We start from the raw sequence: 20,751 nt of genomic DNA on the forward strand, positions 1-20,751 counted from the left end.
CCTCTTGCCACACCTTAAACAGTTTATCATCCGTGTGCAATTTTAATTTCTAAACAGCAAAACCTGCATGAGAAATATTAGGAGATGGTCCTACCCAAATGCTTAAATTTTCTAGTGCCTTAGAAATGTTTTAATTTGTTTCAAATTGTGCCATGTACTTAGGCCGGGTCCTGGTGCTTGGGACCCAGAGATAAGAAGTTCACAGTCTAGGGGGCAGGTAGCTGTGCAAAATTACATGATTGGGGTAGAACGTAAGTGCTCCCCAGATGCCTTGGCAGCCCGGAGGTGGGCATGTAGGACTCAGCCTGGGTGGCAAAGGTGGCTGAGATGTTTACCGGATTGATTGACTGAGCCCCTTGTCAGCAAACAGCCAGTCCCAAAAGGGGTAATCGCGTCCTAAGGGGCATGGCCCACTCTATAAGCAGAAATGCGCTGCGTTGCTGAAGCATAAGTGAGTGGCCGGGCCTGGAGTGGTTGGGACTTGGGGCAAGGTGCGAGGGACCAGGTGACACGGGGATTAACCCCAGGCGTCTGAGCAAATGGCTGGCTGCTGATTTCCAGCACACTGGAGCGTGATTCAGGGGGTTATTTTCTTCTAGAGGGAAAGGCCGTGGGGTCTGAAAGTGGAGTGATGCCCCCCTGTTTAGTAGCCTCTGGCTGTCCACATCGGCTTGTCTACTGCTGTAGGGTTTGTGAATCCAACCCAGGGCTTCGGCGTGAGCCCCCTCGTGCCCCCAGCGCTGCCCTTCCTCTCTGCCGCGGCCTGCAGCTCCTCACGTCTGCCTGGCCCACAGCACTGTGGCTCAGAACAATAGAAGATTCCAGTATCAGAAGATCTGCCTGTTCCTTCCCTCTTGTTAAGCTTCACGTCCTCCTGGTGACCTAGGTTGGGGAGATAATTAGGATATTTATTCCAAAAGCATTCCCCAAAGCACATGGGAGTAACATCAAAGAATGGGCCATAGCGTGCAGAACACTGATTATGTCAGACCCAAACTGAGTACAAGATCTGGCAACGAACCACAAAATAAATAACCTCTAGGAATCAAAGTCCATAATGAGAACATTTAACTGACTCACCTTCAGACATCCTTGGCGCTAGTGACTCCTAACAAAGACAGAGAAGGCGACAGAATGCTAACCCTGACCTTCATGAATGCCCCACCGTCCATCCCCCACGCCTTGTACATTACGGGGGCTCCGGAAGCATGAGTCAAACGTGAAAGAGTTGGCTTTGGATTAGCAGCCAACTTGACCATTTTAGTTTGTAAGACATCGTGTGTCCTAGCGTTGGGGCAATGGGGTGATGTGACTGCAAATGGCCTTCTGTGTTCAGGACCAGACTGCATTCTGGAAGAGGAAAGGGGTCCATGAATGGGCCTCCAGCAGCTCTAAGCATAAAATGCCCATTTAAAAATTCCAGCCCGAGAGGGTAAAGCGTGATGGCCAAGCCCAGGTCAATGGATTTGAACCTATGTGATTAATGTGGGTTCCTCATGGTACCCTCTCCCCAGTTGGCCCCGGGATGTCTCCCATCCTTTTCTGGTTCGTTTTGTTTTTCCTATAGAAGTCTATCCTCAGCTCAGTGCCTCTTCTAAGAGGACAGGTTTCACTACTGGACCAAAATACCGCATAAACAAAATATCACAATGTTTCCAAACACTGGGTTCTGAAACATCAGTGTGTTAATTCATACTGTACACATTACTTTTTAGGGAAACCGAAAGGAAAGAAGTACACAGTGACAAGCCTTGCTTTGCAGTGTGACCTAATCTGAAGCTGCAGTTGAATGTTCCAAATTATAAAAGGAAATAATTTGTGTTTGTGCTAATTTTTTTCCCAAGAGACTCAAATTATTCCAGATAAATTCACTATATACTAAGAATTAGAAGGGGACCCAGGGAGATGGACTCAACAAGCTGTAACCTGTGCTAAGGTCCTTTTCGAAGGATTAATTAAGTGTCCCACATGCATTAGCGATGCTATATGCTTTTTTTTTTTTTTTTAGTTGAAGTATAGTTGATTTACAACATTGTGTTAATTTCTGGTGTACAGCAAAGTGATTCAGTTATATATTTTTTTCAGATTATTTTCCGTTATAGGTTGTTACAAGATATTGAATATAGTTCCCTGTGCTATACAGTAAATCATTATTGCTTACTTCTTTTATATAAAGTAGTGTGTATCTGTTAATCCCATACTCCTAATTTATTCCTCCTCCCATCCCTTTCCCCTTTGGTAGCCGTAAGTTTGTTTTCTGAGTCTCCTTCTGTATTGTAAGTAAATTCATTTGTATTATACTTTAGATTCCACATACGAGTGATACTGTATGGTATTTGTCTTTCTCTGTCTGACTTACTTCACTCAGTATGACAATCTCTAGGTCCATCCATGTTGCTGCAAATGGCATTATTTCATTCTTTTTTATGGCTGAGTAATATTCCATTGTAAATGTATACCACATCTTCTTTTAGTGATGCTGAATTTTTTTGTGTGCACATATTTATTTTCTTTCTTAAAAAACATTAAAAAAAATTTTTTTATACAGCAGGTTCTTATTAGTTATCCATTTTATACATATTAGTGCATACATGTCACTCCCAATCTCCCAATTCATCCCACCACCACCACCCCTTCACCCCCCAGCCCAGTGATGCTGAATTTTTCTGAATGTGATAAAACTTAATGCAGTGGAGGACACATCAGACCCCTGTGTCTAGTAAGGCTTATTCCCATCCGTCACATTTGGGGTCCCGTCTCCTCCCACCTCCCCAGAACTTAACCAGTCTTTCCCATAAAAATAAAAATGTCTCACCCCACCCATCATCTCCCTCCAGCTCCCTCCGTGCCTCTCTCACTCCACACCCCCCACCCACTCCTGATGCTGGCTGCGGGCCAGCTCTGTCCTGGGCTCCCAGAACCCCTCTGTAGGTTTTCCTCGTAGTGTTTTGGCCTCTCCACTCCTCCCTTGTCAGGCTCAGACTCTTCCCTCCACCCATTAAGTGCAGGAGCTCCTCAAGGCTTGGTGTTGGGCCTTCTCATTCTGTTCTCTTTCCTTAAGATAGCAGCTTTTAAATTGTGCATCTCAGCCCTTCATTGGGCTGGGATAGCAACTTAATGGGCCATTGTATTAATTTCTTAGAGTCATCTGCCATAATGTAACAACACAAACTAAGTGAAACGTCAGAAATTTATTGTCTCATAGTTACAGAGGCCAGAGGTTGAAGTCAAGGCATCAGCAGAGTTGTTTTCCTTCTGGAAGCTCAGAGGGAGGACCTTGTCCATGCCTCTCTCCTATCTTCTGGGGGTGGGTGGCACCCGTCCTTGGTGCTCCTTGGCTGTGGCCCCCGTCCTTGGTGCTCCATGGCCGTGGCCCCCATCCTTGGTGCTCCGTGGCCATGGCCCCCATCCTTGGTCCTCCGTGGCCGTGGCTGTATAACTCTTGTCTCTGCCTCCCTCTTCACATGGCCTTCAGCCTTGTTTGTCTGTGTCTCTAAATGTATCCCTCTCTTTATAATGATGCCAGTCCTTGGATTTAAGGCCCGCCCCATCCAGCATGACCTCATCTTAACAGGATTACATCTTGTAAAGACCCTCTTTAGGGGGTCACGTTCACAGGTAGTAGGGGTTAGGGCTTTAACAGATCTTTATGGAGGACACAAGTCAACCCACACGAGCCAAGACCAACATACATTTTTTTCCCTTTTTTTTTTTTTTCCGTGAAATAGAATATAAGAAAGCATCAGAGTTGATTGCAGGTAGTAAAGTTAAGTATTATTTCATAGAACTTTTGTATACATACATTTTTATGCATGCTGCTTAGTATATTTCTTATTGCAAAAGAGTTTTTGAAACTTAAAAAAAATACTTATAAATCTGCCTCTGCAGCCTTGGTTCACAGCACACCCCTCCTCTTAAGGGGAAGGAGTAAGGCAAGCTCCCTGTCCTCCAGTCTCACTGCCTTCTTTGGTCCATATACTCACCTACCCCCCCACCTCACCGCCACAGGGCCTTTGCACCTGCTGGTCTCTTCCCCTCTCTGTCTGGATTACACCTTTCCTTCTTCAAATCTTGGGTAAATATTACTCTCTAAGAGAGCTTCTCCCACAGCCAACCTGGACCCACTCCTCCAGTTTTTCCTAAAGAACTGTGACCATGGCCTCCAAAAAAACATAAATAATAACAAAAAAAACTACTATATATACATATATGTGTGAGTCTTGTATGATTGTTTAATGCCCATCTCTACTACATGCTAATAGTCCCTCAGGTCTGTGGATTGTGTCTCTTTTCCACATTATATTAGTGTTCCCATATTAGCTCTGTGCCTGGCCTTCAGTAAGCATTTAGTAATTCATTAAACAATGAATAACGCTTACAGAACAAATTAATCTAAAAGACCATTGCAACCATGAGGGGGATGCTGTGATGAGGCCCACTCTGAGCTTTTACAGGAAGGACCAGCCTGGCTTCATTGCTTGTTAGGACAGACGAGGGCACCATCTCCTCGTTCTCCCGAAGGCCTGGGAGACGAGCATCATGCCATCATTATCCCAGTACTACACATGAGACCAAGGGTCAGAGTGGTCAGGTAATTTTCCCAGTGTGCTTAGATTTGGTCTCAGGTTGGTCTTACCCCCAAGCTCGGGCTATCTCTGGTGGACATGGGATTTCTGCTTTTTGGGGCAAAGATTCAGGAAAGCAGGCGCTAAGGTAAGGTCGCAGAGACCAGAGTCATGCTATTTTGGGTCAGAGTTACAGGCCTGGATGTGGGATCTGGGATCTCCCTGGGCTGTCTAAAGGATGCCTCCTGGGACCTCCCTCGGGCTGGCCGTTTGAAGTTGTCCACTCACTTTGTGGGTGGGCACAGGCGACCTGGGTGTGGTGGGGAGCACCAGGTGACTCCGGCTTTGCAGAAACAGGCATGTCATTTCCCCCCCAGGAGTCTCTGCTTCCTCCGTGGGAAGATGGCTACGGGAACGTCTTCTTCCTCACCTTGTGGTCTTACTTTGAGAATCAAATCAAATGAAGCACACCACACATGCACTTTGAGGGGTGAGACACAGTGCTGTGCTGTGGCATCGTGGAAGTCTGCCCTCTCTGGTCCTCGAGGTGCATGCTGGGGGTGAAGAACAGGAGTTCTTTGGGAGTCTGGAGGCTTGTGCAGTCTCTTCTCCCCTTGCCCTGTGACCATGGCCAAGTCATTTTGCTTCCCCCCCAGGAGTAGTTCAGTTCCCTCAACTATAAGTCTTTAGTCATGGACTTAGTTACGATCTCTAAGGCTGCCACCAGCTCTGGAATTCTCTCTCCAGGTAGGCGCATGATCCCAGATACTCTCCATTACTGCTTTTTTCTCCTCCTTGGGGCAAGAATTACAAATGGTTCAGGAATCCCTCTTAAGTTCTGGTGACAGCTGTGACTCCATTTGGGGATTACGCGGAGACGTGTATAGATTTGTCAAAGCTGCCTTCTTATTGAGAGAAAAGATCAGTCTTACTGCCAGGGAGATTCAGTCCTGCCCTTCACCTTCCAGCTCTTTACTCAGCTTGTACCAGCCTCGAGCACCTGTGTCTTATTTGACTATTACAATGGCATTTTTAGCACCTTTCTACCAGAGGCCTGACTCTCCTGAGCGATGTGCACTCAGATCTTTGCTAATCTCTGAAATACTGTGAAGACACATCATTCCCCACGTAGAAGACAGTAAAGCGGCACTGAAAAATGTAACCCAGGCATCCTTGAGCCCCTCACGCTCCGCCGGCACCAGGCGCAGGGGCGCTGGGCGGAGAGACAGGGACGGGGGCCGGCTTCCCTCTCCTCACACGCCTCCTGGGGTCCCCGGGTCAAGTCCAGCTCTGGACAAACAGCAGTCACTGTAGGACTTGAGACGTCCGTCGGGTCACTGCTGGTGATCCAAACCCAAACCGTGAGCCCGCTGCTGCCAAGGCTCTCCTGCACTTTATCTTTCTGAACTTTGGGGTTTGATTTGAATTATTACAAGCCCTGGGAGAGGAAGTTGAGTCAGGGGCCAGCAAGGCGCAGACCCCGATGGAGAACAGCCTGGCTTTAACCATTCGTATTTTTCAAAAGATACTGTTCTGGGCTGAGAAGGAGTTGCTTGGCAGTTAAGAGTCTTTAAGCTTGAGTTAGTGACAGGCCCACCCCTGGGACAGGCTCTCGCCTCCTCTGGGCCTCTGGCGTCCTCACTGTGTTGAGGTCTGAACGCCTGGTAGCAGGGCCTGGGGTGTTTACGTTCTCGGGGTCCTCCCTGCGATACCACACCCCTCACCTCCACAGACACCTGCTCCCCTGAAAGGCAGCTCAGCCCCCTGGACAGCAAGGACCCCTCCAGCCTGAGGAGGAAGCATCTGCGCTAGATGGAGCGTGGTTTTCCTCTCCCTGGTCCTCGTCTCCTGGTAAAAGCCCAGAGAATGGTCTTCCCAGTGAGTCATCATGCAGCCACCCGCATCCTCTCCAGGCCTGGGTGCTGGGACCCCTCTGTCATTCCTACAGGAGCAAAATGGGGACTGGAAAACGGCTCTGCAAGCCTCAAAAGGTGCACGCCTCACTGGTGCTCAGATCTTGTGCCCCTGGGGCACTTCTGGGTGCCAGCTAGGCGCAGAAGGGTGACCCAGTCCCTGCTCCCTGGGGCTTGGCGCTGGGAGCATTCCTGGGCAGAGATCCCCTCTCTCTCACTCACTGGATTTCCCTGCAGCATTGCTCCCCTGGTGTCGGGCTGCTCTGCAAGGTAATACCTTCACCTCAGAGGACCAGCTTGTCCTCGGAGGAAGGGGTATGACGCTGTCCTCTCACTTCGGTTTCTCCACGTGTACAGTGAACGCCCTGGCACCTGTCCAGCTGTGATGCTCCCCAGGTTGAATTCTCCAAAGAGGAGCTGCTGGGTGCGTTCGTCTTTCCTGGTTGAGATTCTCGCAGGGTCTGCTGTCCTTTCCTGCTGTAAGTGACAGACAGGTGCTTAGGGTACCCGAGACTTTGATAAAGGGCAGCAGCCAGCTGGGGCTGTTGATTTACCAGCCGGGATCTCTACCTGTGGAGGCACAAGTCGGTCATCTGTAATCAGAGCTTTTCTTTCCACATCAGCTGACATAAGGACGCATAGAGCAGGTGCCACGACACAGCTACTAAACTGTAACACTGTAGGATAATTTTGCAAATTATTATTTGTAATATAATCAGCCTTTTCCTTAGACAATAAAGGAAAATGTTAAATTGCTCACAAACTAATAAAGGTTTATCTTCTGAAGCATCAAATTCTGTTTACTCATGAAACACACACCCCCCTCTGCTGACCCACTGGGAAGAAAATTAGCATTTATTTTTGCTGGTACATAAAAACGGGGAAATGTTTGTTGACATCTTTTGGTGTTAAGCCCTTCCTTACATTGAAAATGATAAAGAAAGAGCCAGGAGCTGGGAGCTATATGGAAGAGGCCTTCCCTGCTCTGATTGTCTAAGACCCCAGGGCTTAATTTAACATGTGAGAACTGCTTATTGTGTGCCGGGCTGTAGGATGTCATTTGGTGTCTGGTGCCTGGATGCTTATAACATGCGTGGAAAACAAACTCCCCCTCAAGCCAAGGAGCCGGGTTCTCTTTCTCCTGCCATTAGAGACTGAAGAAAGGAAAATACTTTCATTTCTCTCCACCACCTCCCCAATGTTTCCACAGAGGGGAGGATATTATGTAATCTGTGGTGATGGGAAAATGAGATTGCCTAGCTGGATTCCTCCTCCTTCGGTTCCTTTTGGTGGCAAAAGAAGTTGATGCCTTGACACTCTCTTTATTTGTCTCAAGGATGGGAGAGTTTCATTGCACTTAAAAATAATCCAAGTCTGATTTTCAAATGCTCCATAGAGTGACTCAGCGTTTTTCCTGTCCCTGGTTTTCAGGTACGGAGATATGAGGAGACAGATTGGCTTCGAAATCAGGGACATGTGGTACAACCTTGGTGAGTAACCGGGACTTCAGGGCATCACGGTGAATATCGTGACTCGGTCGTGGGCGATGCCATTGGTCCTGTTTGTCAGCTTTGGGGCATCTTAAAAATCTGAACAGCTTCTGTTCTTCCGAGAGCAATTGCTACCTTTGCAGTAAGTGCTTTCAGTGACTAAGAGATGGGAGACCAAAGTAAAGGGAAGAAGATCTGATTGGTGGAGAAAACAGAAAAGTCAATAGAGTGCCCTCTTGTGTCAGGTGAGCACAGCTCTGCCTTGGAACTCTTGCTCCTGGGCAACACTACCATTCTCTCTGTTTCTCATGAATCAAAGCATGTAGCTCATCCTACTGTTATATATTCCATCACTTATTGTATTCAGTTTCACATAATCTACCTTCCAAAGGGTTTATTCGCCAACTCAAAACTGGACCCTGTATTTAGGTATACTGCCACCAGGTGGTGGTAGGATGAGTACTTGTGCAATCAAAACAATAAGGGATATGTGTGTTTAAGATAAGAAATTAACATAGGCATTTATCACTATAAACTTCCCTCTTAGTATGGCTTTTGCTGCACTGCAAAGTTTTGGTATGTTGTGTTTTCATTTTTCATTTGTCTCAAGATAATTTTTGATTTCCTCTTTGATTTCTTCTTTGACCCATTGGTTGTTCAGGAGTGCAGTTTTAAACTTTCAAGTATTTGTGAATTTTCCAGTTTTTCTTCTGTTACTCATTTTTAGCTTTATTCTGTCATGGTAGGAAAGGATACTTGGTATGATTTCAATATTCTTAAATTTGTTAACAATTGTTTTGTGACCTAATGTGTGACATATCCTTGAGAATGTTCCTTGTGCACTTGAGAGAAATGTGTATTCTGCTGCTGTTAGGGGAAATGTTTTGTATATGTCTGTTAGGTCCATTGATCTATAGTGTTGGCTTACTGGTGAAGAAAGATCTCAAATAAACAACCCAGCTTTACACCTCAAGGAACAACAACAACCAAAAAAAAACTAGGCCTAAGCCTGAAGTCAGCAAAAGGAAGGAAATAATAAGGATTAGAGCAGAAATAAGCAAAATAGAGGATAGAAAACTTCAATAAAATTAAGAGTTGGGTTTTTGAAAAGATAAACAAAATTGGCAAACCTTTAGCTCGATTACTAAGAAAAAAGGAGGGGAGACTCAAAAAAATAAAATCATAAATGAAAGAGGAAACATTACAACTGATGCCGTAGAAATAAAAAGGATCATAAGAGACTACTGTGAACACTTATGTGCCAGCAACCTAGAAGAAATGGATACATTCCTAGAAACATACAACCTGCTGAAACTGAATTATGAATAAATAGAAAGTCTGAACAGACCAATAATGAGTAAAGAGATTGAATCATCTTACAACAAACAAAAGTCCAGGACAAGATGCCTGCACTGGTGAATACTACCCAACATTTAAAGAAGAATTAATGCCAATCCTTTTCACACTTTCCTGAAACACTGAAGAGCAGGCAACACTTCTAAACTCATTTAATGACATGAGCATTACCATGATGCCAAAGTCAAACACACTACAAAAAAAAAAAAAGAAAGAAAGAAATCTATAGGCCACCATCTCTGATGAACACAGATGCAAAAATCCTCAACCAAATACTCGCAAACTGAATTCAACAGCACGTTAAAAGGGTCATACGCCAGGAACAAGTGGGATTTATCTCTGGGATGCAAAGATGATTCAACATATGCAAATTAATAAAAGTGATAGACTACATTAATTGAATGAAGGATAATAAGATTATCTCAGTAGATACAGAAAAATCACTGGACAAAATTCAAAACCCTTTCATGATAAAAACTCAACAAACTAGGTATAGAAGGAATGTTACTTAACATAGTTAAGGGCATATATTGTCAACTAATATCATACTCAGTGGTAAAAAACTGATAGTTTTTCTCTAAGATTGGAAACAAGACAGGATGCTCACTCTCACCCCTCCTATTCAACGTAGTACTGGAAGTCCTGGACAGACCAATTAAGTAAGAAAAAGCAATAAAAGGCATCCAGATCAGAAAGGAAGAAGTAAAATTACCTCTCTTTGCAGATGACATGATCTTATATGTAGGGAACCCTAAAGACTCCTCCAAAATGTGTTAGAACTAACAAACAAATTCAGAAAAGTTGCAGGATACAAAATCAACATAGAAAAAAAAAAGTTGCATTTCTATACACACTACCTGTAAAAGAAATTAAGAAAACAATCCCATTTTCAATAGCATAAAAATGAATAAAATATTTAGGAATAAACTTAACCAAGGAGGTGAAAGACTTGTACACTGAAAATTACAAAACACTGATGAAAGAAATTTAAAGAGACACATATAAATGTAAAGACATCTCATGTTCATGGATTGGAAGACTTGATATTGTTATTGCTATCAAATTCCAATGGAATTTTTTACAGACATTGAAAAATCAATTCTAAAAATCATGTGGAACCACAAAAGACCCTGAATATCCAAAGCAATCCTGAGAAAGAAGAACTAAGATGGAGGCATCATACCTCCTGGTTTCAAAATAAATTACAAAGCTATAGAAATTAAAACATTGTGGTACTGGCATAAAGACAGACGTATAGACCAATGAAACAGAAGAGAGAGCTCAGAAATAAGCCCACACATATGCAGTCAACTGATCTGCAACAGGAAACCAAGAATACACAATGAAGAAAGGAAAGTGACTTTAACAAGTGGTTTGTGAACAACAAATAGTGTTGTTAGTACTGGATATCCACCTGCAAAAGAATGAAATTGGACTCTTAAGCCATACACAAAAAGCAGCTCATAGCACACTAGAGACTTAAACATAAGACCTGAAACCATAAAATTCCTAGAAGAAACCATAGGAGAAAAGCTTTTTGACCTTGGCCTGGGCATTGATTTGGAAATGGCACCAAAAAGACAAGTAGACTACATCAAACTAAAAAGCTTTTGCACAACAAAGGAAGGAAACGGTAAAATGAAAAGTAATGGGAGAATATATTTGCAAACCCCATGACTGATGAGGGATTAATACCCAGTATATATAAGGAACTCCTACAATTCTATAGCAAAAAACAAATAAACCAATTAAAAAATGGTCAAAGGACTTGAATAGACATTTCTTCAAAGAAGACAGACAAATGGCCAGTAAGTACATGGAAAGTTGTTTAACATCACTAATCATCAGGGAAATGCAAATCAAAAACCACAGTGAGCTATTGCCTCACACCTGTTACGATGGCTGTTATGAAGAAAATAAATAAAAGATAATCATGTGTTTGCAAGGATGTAGAGAAATTTGAACTCACGTACACAGCTGGTGGGAATATAAAATGATGCGTATGGAGGTTCCTCAATAAAATAAAAATAGAACTACCCTATGATCCAGCATTCTCACTCCAGGTTATATATTCTAACGAATTAAAATCAGAATCTGGATATCTGCACTCCCATGTTCATTGCAGCATTATTCACAATGACAGAGATATGGAAACAACCTAAATGCCCATTGACAGATGACTGGGTAAAGAAAATGTGGTGTATATATGTACAGTGAAATATTATTCAGCCTTAAAATAAAAGAAATCCCATCATATGAAAAAAAATGGAAGACCCTGAAGACCACTGTTGGATGTGAAATAAGCCAGTCACAGATGGGCAATTACTGCATGAATCCTCATATATGAGATCTCTGAAGGAGTCAAACTCATTAGAGCAGAGAGCAGAATGGTGGTTGCCAGGGGCAGGGGTGTGCCGAGGGAGCAGTGGGGAGGTGTTGGTCAAAGGGTGAAACGTTGAAGTTTTGCAAGATGCATACATTTTAGAGATCTGCTGTACACGTGATGCCTCAAGTTAATGATCCTGTATTGTACATGTAAAGATGTAAGAAGGTAGATCTCATCTTAAGTGTATTCTTACAATAAGCAAGAAAAAAGTAAAAATGATAAGAAATTAACACAGTTAATTCGATTTTATTAATAAGTGAATTAATTAATATGACAAGGAATCCTCTATTAAAATGTTAGCCACTATGACATGTCATTCCGTTGGGTATGTTCCTTATAAAGGAATAAACAACTGATTATCATTTGGTGTCTCCTCACCACCTTTATGTGTCCTCTGTGAACCTGGCCTCTCCTAGTTGAGATGAAGCTCTTCCTGGCACCTGTCCTCAGCTGGTTTTGTGCTGAGGTGCCCCGGGCATCTTTCTTCAGCACCACTCCTGGTCCTGTGCAAGCTCCTGCCTCTGAGTTGCCCAGGCTCTCCTTCCTTCTCTCAGATTGGCACACAAATCCTACCTTGGCTTGTTGTGGGGAGGGCTTCCACTCTCCCCATCCGCCAGTGACTTTTCTTCTCTAGAAGGAGGCAGGCCACTGCCCACTTTGCTCTCTAGTCACCCCACTGCATCCGGGTTTCGTTTGTTCCACCAGGGCTGGGGTGCCTTAGCTGTATCCCAACCTGCGTGCTTCTGGAATAGCTTTCTTCGTGGCTGGAAAGATGCCCTGATGTATCTACATTCCTTGGGCAGAACGAAACGAGGTGACAAAACTAAACACGGTTTTCAGTGAAGGCGTGGCATTGGACTCCACCGCCCTCCTGATGGCCCTTTGAGCAGACGGGGCCAGAGTTCTGAGGGCCAGCCCTGCTACTTGGCTTAGCGGTCAGCACGTTCACAGCGGCTTCTTTTCAACTGAAGCCAGGTTTCCTCAGAGGCCTTTGACTCCTAATCCTTCTTGAGTGCCCCGGAGGTCAGCAGAAGTGTGTGAAGGAAGGCTCTGTCACATCTCTAGGGAATGTTAGGAGAATTTCCAAATATTCTTTGTCTTTCCGTTTATATGAAGGATGGAGTGTTTTTCAAATGGCTCTTCATCCAGAAAAATAAATGTACAATTCTTTGGGGGGGAAATCGATACTCTGTGGATAGTACTAAGAACATGGAAATTAAGAAGCTTGGTTTAACATGAGGCGCCTGCTGGGCTCTCAAGAATACAAATCCAGTGCAAGGGCTCCCAGGTGGAGAGAAGGAGCTGGTGGGGATGGCTTCTCTGCCTGTGCTCTCAAGTCGGAGGAGAATTCGCTCCCCACCTGCCATGTGGGCATCAGTCCTGGAGTCAACTGGGGTCCCCTTAAGGAAACTCTCCGCTGGGACTTTGCTGCAGCAGCTTAAACATCCAGAATCAAAGTACTGGCTCTCGGTGTCAAAGTGCTTGGCTGCATCTCCAACACAGAACCTTCCAGGCACTGTCCCGTCCTTGGTCTTCCTGCCGTCCCTGGGGAGAGAGCGGGAACCCTGGGCTCCGAGGGAAGAGACTGGATGAGTTCCACTTGGGTTTCCATCCTGCCTTGTCCCTGCCTGGCTGCGTGACTCAGTCGGTCTGGGCTTCCCTCACTCAGCTTTCTAGGCTGTAAGATGCAGAGGCTGGACGGAAGTTTTCCTTCTAACTCTGAAGCTCAATAATGCTTTTTATGTATATATGGTGATCTCGGTAGTGAAATGCTAAGGCTCCTAGAACCGTTCATGATTCATTTTAATTGATCCTGCTCTGACAGGTTCATTTGTCATGTTTCCTGGCAGGTCAGACACTGTGGGACTCCTGCCAGGAAGGTTCTGTCTGTAGCCCCAATTCCGAGGGAGGGGCAGGTGAGGGCGGGCAGGAAGGTTCAGAGAGATGGCGTGGAGGGAGTCGTTCTCGGCTGGACAAGTGGGAGCCCAGGGCTCTTCTAGGTGCCAGAGTCCAGTGGGTGATGGGCTGCACCCACTGTGGCCAGGCTTTTCAGCGGGGACCTGATGTACCTCTGCATGAGGGCCCTCTGAGGTCATCTTTCACCCCGGCCCTTCCAGAGAGAGTGACAACACCTTCTGAATTGTTCAGCGTCACCTCTAAAGTACGAACTGTGAGCTAGTCTGTTTCGCCTGAAAGGACCGTTTTAGGTGTGTTTTCAAATGCTTCATTCCGAAATGCCTTGGTCATATTTTTCTCCTCATTTAGGATAAGTAGAGACAGCCACCCTGGTAGATATTGAGACTGGTTTTTAACGCACTAAAAGGCGTCCTTCTTGTTTGATTAGTAGCTGCTGTCTCAGCTCACCTCACCCGGGACCCTCCCCTCCTCTCTGACTTTCAACTGAAGGGCCACTTCCTGGCTCAGAGGGAGCCTCCGAAAGCCAGCTCAAGCCCAGGCTGGCCTGACACATGGGCGTTCCTGACACTCGGGTTTTCTTTTCTTTTTTCTTCAAAGTATTTTCAAGGTCATCTCTGGAATCCCTAAGATGGAGCACAGTTTGAAACTGACTCCTTCTCATTTGCTCCGATTTCAATGGAGGACAGTGAGATGGGCCCAGGGAAGCGTGAGCTTCTCTGTGAAGCCACCTCTGGGCCCTCGTGAAGCCTCCAGTGGTCAGAATGGTCGGTTCTCTCGACATTATGTCATTACGTTCTAAATAGGCTGAGTCAAGTGACAGAGACTTTTGATTTGCAACATAAAGGATACAGTTAAGAGAGCAAATGTCCCATCTCTTCCCTGTCCATTGCTGATTGGAATACAGCGATGAATGCATCAGCTCTGTGTTTGGCAGCTTTCTACCAGGACCTTTGACTCTGGCATGAGAAGCGGCCAGGAAGTCAAGTGTAAACTGTGGCTGTGGTCAGTGAAGGGCAGGGATTTGGTAACAGCAAGAAATAATCATTAACCCACGTGATTGGGTCCCTTGCTTATAAAATAATTAAATTATGTTTGAAAGTTAAAAAAAAATAATAATAAACATGTCGGCTGCTCCCAAGATCTGGCCCAGCTTCCCCTCAAAATGGCTAAGGCTAGCTCCGTGGGGTCACCTCCGGCCACCTGGCCCTTTCTTTGCTGCTCTGAATCTCAGGTGTTGGATCCTGCCCGCCAGGGTCGTTGCTGAGGATGCCACTCTAGAAATTAACAAGAGCACATCTCCGTTTCCCAAGATGTACACGACCTATTTTCTACACAACTTTTGAACAAAAAAAAAAATTTTTTTTTCAAATGGGCTCAGGTTTGAGATCATATTGGCCGTCTGATCTAGCCAGCTCCGCCAAGAAGATAAAAATAGACGTCAGATATATTTATCCTCTTACAATCAGTCACCTGTCACTGGATCGGGCCCTGAGCCGAATGTGCCGTGAGACCGCTTCCTTCTCGAGTCTCTCCAGTCACACGTGTGGTGTGAGCGGCCCAGAACCCACCTCCTTGCACAGCATTGGAGCAAGGAGCCAGGGTCTGTGTTGCTCAGTTTAATGCAAGTGCAGAAACAGTGCTGCCCCATGGGACAGAGCAGCATGGGTGGTTTTTTTTTTTTTCCTCCCAAACCTGTCATATTTTGAGTGTGAAAGGGGAAATCAAAGGCAGACTCTCTCCCAAAAAAGGTGGGGGGCGGGGGAAGCGGATGTGCTTATTTACTCAACTCTTCGGTTATTTATCAAAGCACACTCTGTGCGGCAGCCTGCAAAGCACCTGATCTATCTCTCTAGCCTTCCTCACCTCGATTTACATTTTGTGTGTTACATACAGCACCCCGGAGCCCGCAGTCTCTCCAATCCGTCCAGAACAAATGTGCTCGCAGCAAGGCTGCGGTCTGGGACATTTGTCATGCAGGGATTCCCTTCATGGGTATTTTTGGAGACTTGGAAAAAATTGTGTGCTTGTCATTAAAACCCACATACAATGGGGCCTAATCCGTTGGACTGGGTGATGGAAATTTTTGCTCTGTCTACTCTTGTGTATACGGAGATTTTCCTGGGATTAGATGATGTTTAAGGGCCCGGATTTCTGAACACTCATGATTGTCAAGAGATCATCCAGGCACCCAGGGGGAGGCCGGCTGATGGGGGAGAAGCCGGCTTCCCTGAGACAGCGCGGTCTGGTTCCCAGGGAGGAAGCTTCGTGTTTTGTCACTAGAAGAAAGACTCTCCGTGGGTTTCTAAGAATTGAGGAGTGGTAACCAGGAGTTTGGCCAAGGTGACCAGAGTGATCCGTTGATTCCCATTGTGATCCGATAATTAGTTTGTTCTTCCTTTGTCTCAAAAGGAAAAAAAAAAGTAAATCCTCTTTTTCTTGAAGCCTACATTTCAGGAGTCACCTTGATTCCCATTGATTCCAAACTTGAGTTCATCATTAAATTTGAACAAGAGATGCTCCAGGGGAAATCCATAAAAAAAGAAAGAAAGAAAGAAAGAGAGAAAGACAGACAGAAAGAAAGAAAGAAAGAAAGAAAGAAAGAAAGAAAGAAAGAAAGAAAGAAAGAAAGAAAGAAAGAAAGAAAGAGGGAGGGAGGGAGGGAGGGAGGGAGGGAGGAAGGAAGGAAGGAAGGAAGGAAGGAAGGAAGGAAGGAAGGAAGAAAGAAAGAAAGAAAGAAAGAAAGAAAGAGAGGAAAGGAAGGGAAGAAAGAAAGAAAGAAAGAAAAAAGATGAATACTGGAGAATTGCATCCAACGCTTACTCACCTTGAGGACCATTGGTTCTCCGAGGTTAAACCCTGGGGATATCACTGTGGCCGAAGCTCAGTGCTGGCCCCCAGCCAACGTGTCCTGTGTTAATGGGAGGGGTAATAATCAAAGCTAAGGACACCTTCGGTTTTGGAACATATTTTTCCAATCCCTGCATTCGCAACCACTTGTTTCTCCCTTACACGATCCTCCCGGCCTGGAACAATAAAGGCTGTCAGTGACAGAGCCCTCTGTGACACTGCAGTTGTGGTTGATGAAGAACTCTTTGTCACCAGCATCTGTTTTCTGAAACATTGGCTTTGACATTTTTTAGGCATAATACAAGAAACGTGTCACCTGAGAGACTGGATATAATAGCATTTTTAAGAGAATGCTTTGCATCACTTACATGCTTTTCAGAATCATTAAGCACTTGGGGAAGCGATGAGAATCGTGTTATATTAGGGCCTTAGTCAAAGTATTATTTAGTAAAGGTTAATAAGATTTTAATTATATTCAGATTCCTTGTTGAAGGTTACATTTTCTGTACGTGTCCACCCAATACAAACTTCTGAATACTTTAATTTAGACCACTTATGAGGATTATGTATTTTGTTAAGGGTCTTTATTTATAATAGCCAAATTTGTTTAATGGCTATGGTTCTCTTTACAGAAATCTGCATTAGCTGAGTTATAAAGAAAATGAAATTATTTAGTGTATCCATTGTCTTTCCAGATTGTGTAAAAATATTAGTAACATTGATTAACTCTGGATAAATTACGAGTGTTAATAACAAAATGTCACAAATAATTCATTCAAGCGTTTAATTCTTGTGCATTCTTCTATTATATGTTGGAAACAAAAAGATATAAATTGTAATGGGGTGAAATGAAAATAAAACAGGATTTCTGAAATTAAAGATAAGAAGGCAGGAATTATAAAAGGCCACTTCCGTGATGGGACCTGCCTCTAAATTTAATCATATCACCTTACATAAAGTCAACGCCCCCTTTTTTCAGAAATGAGTTTTCCAGCAGCTCCTTCCCTCTGGTGGCCTTTTTTTTATCACTTCCAAGTTCTCTGGAAGTTCACCCACATCACTCCCAGCCCTCAGGAATTCAGATGTAGCAGGGTGTGGAGGCCACTGCCGGGGTGAGGCAAAATGGCAGCAAAAAACGAAAAAATGAAACAAGTGGAGATTTTGAGTTAGCAGTGTCTGAGTCGAAGGCAGAGGCCTCAAAAGGTGTGATACCCAGATTTCCAACCAAATAATCGAAATAGAAAAGAAAAAAATAAATGAAAAGGTTTGGAGCCTGTAAGAATCCTGTCTCTACTTTCTGGGGCGCCCAGTTTAGAAGTGTGACACCCCCAGTAGTGCTAGATAAAATGACAGGTCGCTGTCCTCTGCATCTGGGTTCTTATGGCAGCACACAGGTAAGGGAGTGCTGTGGACAGCCGGCATCGTTTCTATTACCAAGAGGTGGAGAGGCCTAGTGCCCTGGAAAGATCTCGTGACAAGCAGGCAGGGCACGGGGGACACAGCTGATGCTTCGGAATCACAGACCCGGGCTCCGATCCTGCTGCACCATTTCCACTGAACAGCACGCTGGTTTGGGGAAAGTCACAGTTTCCTCATCCGTAAAACAGGGTTCAGAATGGCACCCCCGCTGGGGGAGGATGTCATAATGGGGGCAGGGGTATAGGAGAAATCTCTGTACCTTCTGATCACCTTGGCTCTAAAAAATAAAGTCTATTAAAAAATAAAGTACGGTCTGTTTTTAAATTTTATTTATTTATTTACTTATGGCCGCGCTGGGTCTTCGTTTCCGCGCGAGGGCTTTCTCTAGTTGCGGCGAGCGGGGGCCGCTCTTCATCGCGGTGCGCGGGCCTCTCGCTATCGCGGCCTCTCTTGTTGCGGAGCGCAGGCTCAGTAGTTGTGGCTCACGGGCCCAGTTGCTCCGCGGCACGTGGGATCCTCCCAGACCAGGGCTCGAACCCGTGTCCCCTGCATTGGCAGGCGGATTCTCAACCACTGCGCCACCAGGGAAGCCCCCGGTCTGTTTTTTAAAAAGAGGAGAGGAACGGTAGCCGTCTCACAAAATTATGTTGAGAATTCAGTGAGACTCTTTCTGTGAGGCTTGGCATGTAGTCGTACTTAGTAAGTGTGAGCTAATTTTATAATATTCATTATTAATCATAGGGGCAGAAGTATGTGCTTAAAAACAACTTTTGAAAAGTTTTCTCAAAAGTTGTTTATAAGCACATACTATTGCCCTTGTGAATTATAATGAATATTATAATCTTATGCTTTAAAAATCATATCTGGACAAGATAGTTGGGATATAAGATTAATAAAGTAGCTATTTTAATAAGCATTATCCAATCAAATAGTAAGTCAAAAAAGGCAGAATCCTTTCTATTTTCACAGCTTCACATTCTGAGGTCTGGTTTTGATTTCTCTGATCAGTCACTCGGAATGTTATAGAGATCCCTTGACATTATTTACAGAGGTTCCAAATAGTAAACTCTTTTTCATGTGACGTTGCAGACAGAAAGGGCCCAAGAGACCACCTGCCCTAACCCCTTCACTTTATCAGCTCTCGTTCATTGTTCATAAAATGAGACGCCAGGGGTCCCGTCTCCCAGCCCTGCTCTTTCCAAAATTGGGTACCCGTAAGCTGCTCACGCCCCCACGTGTGTGGTGTAATTGTCTGTTTGTGAAATGGCATTTGTCGTCGGTAACAGACAAATCATGACTGCAGGCCTTATATTGGGTAGATTTTTTTTTTTAACAGCTTCACTTACACTATTTGGAATACAGTTCACTTCTTATAGTAAAGGCTGGGCACACTCAAAATTGTTGCTTGTAGGTGAGAAATGGATACATATTCCCAAGATCCTAGCATTCAGAGTCACAGTGATCTGTGTAGTTTTGTTTCTGTCCATTGAAGCTCATTTCAGAATCCTTTTTTTGAAACATTTCTGAATAATGCACTTCTTTATTCAAGGTCAACACAAGATAAAGTTCATTCCAGAAATGGTCGGCCCAATATTAGAAATGACACTGATTCCTGAGACAGAGCTTCGCAAAGCCACCATCCCCATCTTCTTTGACATGATGCAGTGTGAATTCCATTCCACCCGAAGCTTCCAGATGGTAAGGACGTGGGTGTTCAGTAAGTGGCTTGGAGAGAAAAGGGGGACAAGCCTGGGTACCTTGAGACGTATAGATGGTTCTCCAGTTACACATGCTGAATATGGAAAACATAATTCCCTACAGCTTAAGAGAGAAAAGTCCTAGACTCTCCTTGTGGAAGAAGCCTGTCATTCTTAGGGAGGATCACTCTCGTCTTTAGAGAATGTCGTTCTCCATTTTTAGCTTTTACTTACTTTTAAGTGGATTTACTGACACATTAAAACTGGGTAAAACTCTCTCTCTGGCCCTCCTTTGTATGTGCACTAGAGCTTTTGATCAGATGTTTCTGTATTCTGTCAGACTGGCTGCTTCTTACTGAGTTACGTTATTTTTAAGTGTAAAGTCTTTGCCTTTATTTTAAGTGTGTGCCTTGGTCTTTTTACCTGTGCAATGGAACTGCTGAAAATTCCATAAAGAAAGTGTACGTGAAGTGCTAGAAACATCCTGTATCAACATGAAGGACAAAATCTGAATAATTGATATGTGAGAAGGAACAAAATCTCCTTCCCTGGATAAGTATGGTGTTTATGGATTCCTGGGTGGGTACGCACAGGCCCACACACATGCACATACAATGGACTTCTCCTTTGTGTACTAATGGTTTGGTTATGGTGCTTTGCAGGAGGCAAGAGAAAAACCCAGAGATAGGGGGTCCTCTAAATTGAAAACGACCTCTGTTAAAATATTATAGTGATTCAGGGGAGTTAACGTACTAAGCATTTTACATAAATTTTTGAGGAATTTAGAGAGAAATTCCTATAGTGAATGGAAATCAAAACTGCATCAATCAAGGTAACATGATTTTAGTGAGATCTAATATTTAAAGAGTAGGTTTTCCTTCCTCACTTTTGTACTTTCCAGTTTCAGAGACTTTGAATAGTTTATAGGCTTTAATTGGTCAGTCTTTGTCATTATTGCATGAAGCTAGTAGCCACGAAGAGCAATTTTACAATTTCCCAGAACAAAAGACAGATACAAAGCCCAAAGAAGCCCTGTCTGTGAGCAAGCATGGCATTCAGACGCTGAAGTCTGGGTAGACCCTAAAGCCCTGCTCCGTCAGGAACCACCTGGGTCTTGAGCAGATCACCGACCATCTTTATGTCTCCAGCTCAGAGCTGTAA

General features: G+C 44.4%; 1 protein-coding gene across 2 annotated transcripts in view; it reads left to right on the forward strand.

Annotated features, from left to right (window-relative positions):
- Positions 1 to 20,751, forward strand: part of DOCK1 (dedicator of cytokinesis 1) — a 525,198-nt gene that overhangs the window by 420,982 nt on the left and 83,465 nt on the right. For both annotated transcript variants that reach the window (XM_068548757.1, XM_068548758.1), the window contains exons 32-33: positions 7,910 to 7,968; positions 19,443 to 19,591. In XM_068548757.1, coding sequence (XP_068404858.1) covers positions 7,910 to 7,968; positions 19,443 to 19,591 — 208 coding nt within the window. The remainder of the gene's footprint in view (positions 1 to 7,909; positions 7,969 to 19,442; positions 19,592 to 20,751) is intronic.

The sequence above is a fragment of the Eschrichtius robustus genome, chromosome 7 (assembly GCF_028021215.1).
Source record: "Eschrichtius robustus isolate mEscRob2 chromosome 7, mEscRob2.pri, whole genome shotgun sequence".
Taxonomy (NCBI): Eukaryota; Metazoa; Chordata; class Mammalia; order Artiodactyla; family Eschrichtiidae; genus Eschrichtius; species Eschrichtius robustus.